This window comes from Limulus polyphemus, unplaced genomic scaffold (genome assembly GCF_000517525.1).
Source record: "Limulus polyphemus unplaced genomic scaffold, Limulus_polyphemus-2.1.2 Scaffold3943, whole genome shotgun sequence".
Taxonomy (NCBI): Eukaryota; Metazoa; Arthropoda; class Merostomata; order Xiphosura; family Limulidae; genus Limulus; species Limulus polyphemus.
Genome location: NW_013669553.1, coordinates 95,733 through 102,803, shown reverse-complemented (window position 1 = coordinate 102,803; position 7,071 = coordinate 95,733). Strand labels below are relative to the sequence as shown.

The 7,071-nt window shown below is 32.4% G+C and overlaps 1 protein-coding gene across 1 annotated transcript in view; it reads right to left on the bottom strand.

The window, feature by feature from the left end:
- The window catches only part of LOC106470322 (low-density lipoprotein receptor-related protein 1B-like), a gene marked incomplete at its 3' end in the record, with an annotated part of 107,644 nt that overhangs the window by 5,789 nt on the left and 94,784 nt on the right, over positions 1 to 7,071 (bottom strand). Inside the window, exons 28-31 of the mRNA XM_022398945.1 lie at positions 5,929 to 6,060; positions 2,579 to 2,866; positions 1,107 to 1,231; positions 675 to 887 (exon numbers count right to left, since the gene is read on the bottom strand). Coding sequence (XP_022254653.1) covers positions 675 to 887; positions 1,107 to 1,231; positions 2,579 to 2,866; positions 5,929 to 6,060 — 758 coding nt within the window. The remainder of the gene's footprint in view (positions 1 to 674; positions 888 to 1,106; positions 1,232 to 2,578; positions 2,867 to 5,928; positions 6,061 to 7,071) is intronic.

Here is a 7,071-nt window from a genome sequence, read left to right as displayed (position 1 = left end):
TTACACACAGCCAGATACATAAAAAACTATAGCAAGATCTTTACATATAGCCAGATACATAAAAAACTATAGCAAGATCTTTACATACAGCCAGATACATAAAAAACTATAGGAAGATCTTTACATATAGCCAGATACATAAAAAACTATAGCAAGATCTTTACATATAGCCAGATACATAAAAAACTATAGCAAGATCTTTACACACAGCCAGATACATAAAAAACTATAGCAAGATCTTTACACACAGCCAGATACATAAAAAACTATAGCAAGATCTTTACACACAGCCAGATACATAAAAAACTATAGCAAGATCTTTACACACAGCCAGATACATAAAAAACTATAGCAAGATCTTTACACACAGCCAGATACATAAAAAACTATAGCAAGATCTTTACACACAGCCAGATACATAAAAAACTACAGCAAGTGTTTATATAACAAACTATAAGTGTTTATTACATGATTAGATTTACTTTTCCAAAACTTGAGCTGAAAAACTAAGAATGTATAGTGTAAATGAGTTATGCAGTCATTAATTTATTAAGTTATTAATCCAAGCTGAATAGTGCTGTTTAATCTTATTGTTGATGGTATCAGTGTGTTGTGATCTAATTTTTAAAATTCAATACTATTTGACTTAATTACAAAATGAAGTATATTTTTACCTGGTTTCTTAGAAACTCTTGTGGTAAACTCCAATAATGATAAATATCAACTGGAGTTCCTTGCCTTATGTTCTCCCCAATTCTGAACTCGTTGTTGGCCGAGTTGTATTGAATGGCCCCTGCATTAGGTTGATAGTGATGACTAACATCTATATAGCTATCATCAGGTTCTTTTTTCAGAGCAACCACATTCACTTCTCTTTGCAGTGGTATCTAATAAAAGAGAAATAACTTTTCTTGAAATGTCAGAAACAAATATTTCATAAATGTAGTATTAACATTTTTACTTGTTGGAACAATTACAATAAAATACAAAATGGAATTTTCACAAATATGAAGGATACTTCTTCCTCAAAGTTTCATTTAGAGAAGAACAAAGTTATCATATGACAGAAATATCACTTAATTCTCAGACTTCAGGTGGAACCTTACCTCAGTTGCACGAAGATTGCTACTGTAACAGGTGTCTGCAACTCCAAAACAGAAACACTGTAAGCAGTCAGATGGTTTTTGTGCATCATCATTAAACTTTGGAGGGGTGCAAATGTCATGTTGTGCTACAGATTAAGTAGAAACAGCATAACAAGGTCAAGAATTATTATAACAAAACTGTATCAACACACCACTATTAAACCTATTATATTTTTTAATACTAGATTCTTTATTCAGTTCCTTGTGGTTTTTGCTACAACAAATTGGTCATATAAATTATGTTCAACCAAAACAGTGTTGTCTTCCAGCTGGGGTGATGAGACCAGTAATGAGCAAAATGTACCATCAGCAACAGATAGAGCAGACACAGCATTGGTTGAAATACTATTTTTTATTATTATTCTCCATGAAACACCCTAATGGACTGAAAAAAAAGGAGGTAGTATTAAAAAATATAATAGGCCTAATAGTGATCTCTTAAGTATAAAGAAAAACACTTTAGTTGTACTGTGCAAAGAAGCATCGAACAATTTCGTATTGCTTACAACTAATACATAAAAAATATCGATATGGATTGAACGAGAAGACCAATGAGCAAATCTAACTGTTTTATAATAAATTTGAAGTAACTAAACGGTAGAAGTCTACATCTAAAAATTTGGTTTTGCTGAAGTTATCATAGAACTTTACATATAACTAACTGCATATGGGTGTCAGTGCATTTTACTGTGAAGTAAATTGCTTTTTTTTGTGTTTTTTTTTTTTTATATACATACGTGAGTGAATATTTATTCTTTTTTTAAAGTTATTATGTGTATCGTATTCTAATGGTTCAAAGGCTGTCTTCCATCCTTCTTATTTTATAGTGGTAAAGAAAGAAATTTAAGCACTGTTTAATTTTTTTTTTTTAACTCTCTCACTACAGGCTTGATAGATTCAACTGAGTTTGTGACTCCAAATTGATCTTTAGACTTTCCATACTACAATGTCTAATACGTTTCTTGTATCTTTACAAGTTTTCAATAAACAAGTCTTTTGTATACAACAAAAAATCAGAATTTCTAATGAAGTATTTTTACTGAAAATTTCTATGTGAATATATGGAGTCTAAAACATTGACTGCTTTGAGTGCAAAATAATTTCATGTTAAGATTAAAAATACTTTTACTTTTCTCCATCTGAAAATTATATAATTTAATTTGCATAATCTCTAGAAACTCCTAAATAACCAATATTTACTTGTGTATTTTACTAATGAATTGTAGAGAAACAAGAAAAATGAGGTAACATACTACTGTAACATCCTACTCTGGTTATTTGTCTCAAACTGTGAAGTTGCTAAAGCATATTCTGAGTTGTGTAATAGATAACAATCCTAGAGGTTGTGCCAACAAGTACTAACCCCAGTATAATATATAAGAAAATAATTTAATTCTAATTTGAAAGCAAAAATACCTATAAAAATAACCTACATTTAACAACTAGAATGCTATCAGGAACAGCCAGAACATTTCCTTTGCTGTTAATGGCTTCACAGCTCCAGGCACCCTGGTCACTCTTCTGTACATTTTTTATGGTTAGGATTCCATGTCCATTCTCACTACTAGTGGTTACTCTTGGAGGTGGAGGGATGTGACCCCAGTTAAGTCGCCAATTTATCAATGGTGTAGGTGTGCCAATAGCAGTACAAGTAATGGTTACAGTGTCTCCTTCTGCCACATTAACAGACTCAGATGGTGGTTTAGTAATTGTTGGAGTAGCTAAAAAAATTAGAGGTACATAATATTTATAAAACTCAAAAATCATACTTAATACATCACAAAAGAAAAATAAGCAGCTGACACATTTTGATTAAATATGAAGCATACAAGAATACTGAAGGATACTGATTCCAAATAAACATATCCATAATTTAAAATTATATTGTATAGAATCACATTTGAATTCACTAATTTCCTGCCTCACAGCATATTAATATGTAATACATACCTTGGGGGTGGCAAAATCTCCTGATATATTGCTAATTTCTGCGGGACGTTAACTGAGGAATTTGAACGCTGAATTATGGCATTTAGTACGAAAATAAAACAGCAAAAAATATTTTCAAGGGTGTGTTTTTCTTTTTAGGCATAAATACTCAAATTTCAGTATTGTTTGAAAATTGCAATTTTGACTACATTTTCCAGAAAAGTGCACCCCTTTTCCAGGCCGTTTTCCTCTATTTTCTTGTATTTTTGCTTTTTCCTTCTTTCTTTCATGAAAATAAATGACAATACATGCAATTAAATGACAATTCTTTTACGAGTTTGTTGTTTTTTGGGATGAATACTTATGGTGACCTTTGAACAAGTACAGAATTCATAATAAAACAATTCCTTGGGCTCCTCCTTCAGCTGCTTGCCTTTCCTTCTTTTTCTGTTTGATTTAGCTTATTTTGCTTTTTGTTTTCTTCCCAACAGAAACTCTTCGATGGAGTTTGCCTTCTTTATCGTCTCAAATCTTTCCAGGACCACTGCATAGTATGTTTTCATTTGCATCAAGAATATCCTTCATGATATTTGAAAGCACATCTGGAAAACGTATGAGTTGAAAGTTGGCCATTTGCTGCTATTTTTTTCTTTTGTAATGAAGGCACTGATTGCCGAACTAATCTCGCTCTCATATGATAGAACCAATGCAGAGGGGTATTTCATTTTTTACTTCTCAAGCATGTGACCAGGACCCATATGATAGAACCAATGCAGAGGGGTATTTCATTTATTACTTCTCAAGCATGTGACCAGGACCCATTTTTGTTTATCACTTACATTTCCATCATCGTACGTTTGCTTCACATCATCTATATAACGATGAATATACCTTTTTCCATAAGTTTTTCCTTGAACAGGCCTTATTTCCCAAACTTTCTGAAAAGATTCATAACGTTTTTCAGGTTCAAGAACAAAATCACTACCTAAATAACCATCATTGATACATTGAATAAATTCATCAGATCCTCCATCCAGTAGAATTTCAGTTGGTTCAGGAAGACCCCCAATGTAGCTCCATTACGTTATGAAAGAATCATTTGAGAAAAAAGTTTAGTCAATTATATTTTTTCCCTGACTTAAATAGCCTTGTTGGGCTGAGAAAAAATTTTTACCATGGAGGTATGCATTACATGTTAAAATCCATTACTAGGGAATTCTGGCCCATCAAAAGCATTTAATAATTAGTCAAAAGCAAAGATACAAATAGGAATATTTCATTCACCCACCTGACAACTTGAAACTCACACATAAATGATTGAAATTTTAAGGTAACACATTGTAGCAAGGATTGAACAAATAAAACAGAGTAACAGACCATGTCCCAGTACTGAGATATGATTCAGATTAACACCTATAATTTGGTTTTTCTAATGTGATGATCCTTTAAAGTCAGGTAGTCAGAATTACTTTTTCAATAAATCTATTGAAACATAATTAGCAGTGTGGACATTATACACAAGCAGCAGTGCAAGTAACACTTAATGTTATTAAACACAACCAGCTAATGATAGCAAATGAAGGTGTTGTTGATATTCAACAAGTATGTTGAAGTCAAGGTAGAAGATACACATCTATGGAAAGATAATAAAACAAGTATTTTTTTTTTTATATTTCCTACATTTCCTTTCTCCACATTGCTTACCTTATAGGGTAAATAACGTATCACTCATGCCTTATACGTTATTCTATCAGTAAGTTTGACATGTCCAAAACCAAATTAAATCATAATTGTATAGTAATATTGAATTGTTGGTGAAATTTCAGATTTTTTTTAACAATAAAATATAGATCAGGAATTTAGCAACTAATGTGTAGAACAAAAACAGATGTAAGTACCACATGGAGTGATGAAACAAACACAAAATAAGCTGATGTCTTTTTTTATTACTAAATGTAGTGGGTTAAGTGTTTTTTCTTTAAAAGTACTAACATACAGTGATTCTACCATTAATCATTCTAATAAACTGATGTAAGAATTTTCTTTCTGTAAACTTCAGCTATAAACACAATAATGCTTTATTGTCTGTTTAAGTTACACAAATTTCTTTATTGATTAAACTCATGAGACCTCCATCAATGTTGCATAATGATAAATATTTCTGTGTGATGGTAATATTAAAATGAAGTAATATTCATTTCTTGGTTTTGGTTCTTAAAACACACAATTAATTTTAAATTATTCCATCATGTTTTACAAGTTTTGCAGCAATAAATCATTACTACAATATAAAAACGAAACTTTTATACAATACTTTATGCATCAAGAAAAATATAATTCACATTTCTGATGTAAAGTACTTAATGGTGTGTGTGCAATCTTCAATTATTCTGAAAATTGTTATTCCCTAGAATAAATCAAATGCTTTAATATTTTTTACAATTAATTTTTAAGTGGTTAAAACATACAATAAAATGTAATCTTTATGATCTATTCAATTTGAAGGTGTTTCCAACAACAGAAACAAAACTGAAATATTGGGGAACCAGTGAAAATTCCCTTCTCATTCATATTAATTAGGCATAGTTTTCTACCATATGCATGAAAACCTGTGATTGGTTAATGAGTGAGTGTGTTAATAAAGAATTGAGATTAGAGTAATATAGGTCATACTACTGTGACAGCAAATTCTGAATCCTATGGTGCCAAAAGTTAGACTAATTAAGAAAATATATAGGACTAATTAATAACTAATAATAAAATATCAGTTGATTATACCCAACCAATCATCAAATAGATTTTATAGCCAATTCACACCACAAGTTGATAATTTTATAAAGAACTTGTAACCTACTACATCCAATTTCATCTGATTTATCCTGGCAGTCAAATTCTCCATCGCACTCAAAACTTTTAGGGATGCACTGATCACCAGACAAGCACTGGTATTCATCGTAACGACAGGGGGATCCAGGCGGGTTTGGTACTACAATAAAAAGAGCAACATTTTACTTGAAATTTATAATGCTTACATATAAAAGCATATTAAACAGCCTTGTTGTAGTAGCAAATACTTTAAAACCATTATATTAAATATTATGTCTTTTTGATATATTGGGATATACACTGAGTGGTCACAAGTAAATAGACACCTAATTTTTTGTCATTTAACTGAGTTATGCTAACTAATTTGTGTTCACAGAGCACTATATAAATGAAAATGGTCTGCACATTAATTATTTTTTTGCTACAACATGCCTAAAACTTAAGGTTCTCTCAAATTGTCAGATTTTGTTAGAGGAAGGATAGTTGGTCAAGCAGATGGTGGAATAAGTCAATGGCAAATTTCGCAGAATTTGGGAATCCCACTTTCGACAGTCAACAGAATCATCGTGCAGTTCAGAAAACATGGCAAGAAAACAACTGAGCAGCGTTCGGGTCATCCTGGTCCATCAGAGAGGACAAAAAGAGCTGTCAAGAGGAGCATCGAAATGTATCCCAGGTTAACGACTGCAGAAGTGTCCAAAGTTGGTGTGATGAGCCCGAAATCTGTTCCACGGATTCTCCACAGATTGGGTTATCGTTGCAGAGCAGCTAGACGGAAGCCCTTATTAAGACCTGCCAACATAGTCAGACGAAAGAAGTGGGCAAGTCATATGATGACCAAGCCTCTGGACTTTTGGAAGACCGTATTGTTCTCAAACGAATCAAGATTCGCTCAATTTTCAGACAGTGGAAGGATATGGGTCTGGAGAATGCTTCAACAAGAGTTTTGGCTCAACAGATTGCAGCCAACTGTGAAGCATGGTGGTTTGGGGAGCTGTTTGGGTTGGTGGAAGATCGAGCTTAGTGGAGTGCGTTGGCAACATAAATTTTGCAAAATAAGTTGAAATATAGGAGGAAGGACTCTTGCCACTTTATTCCTCGAGTTTCATGGACAAAAACACAACGTTGTTCCAGGATGATGGAGCACCGTGTCACACTGCTAGAAAACACC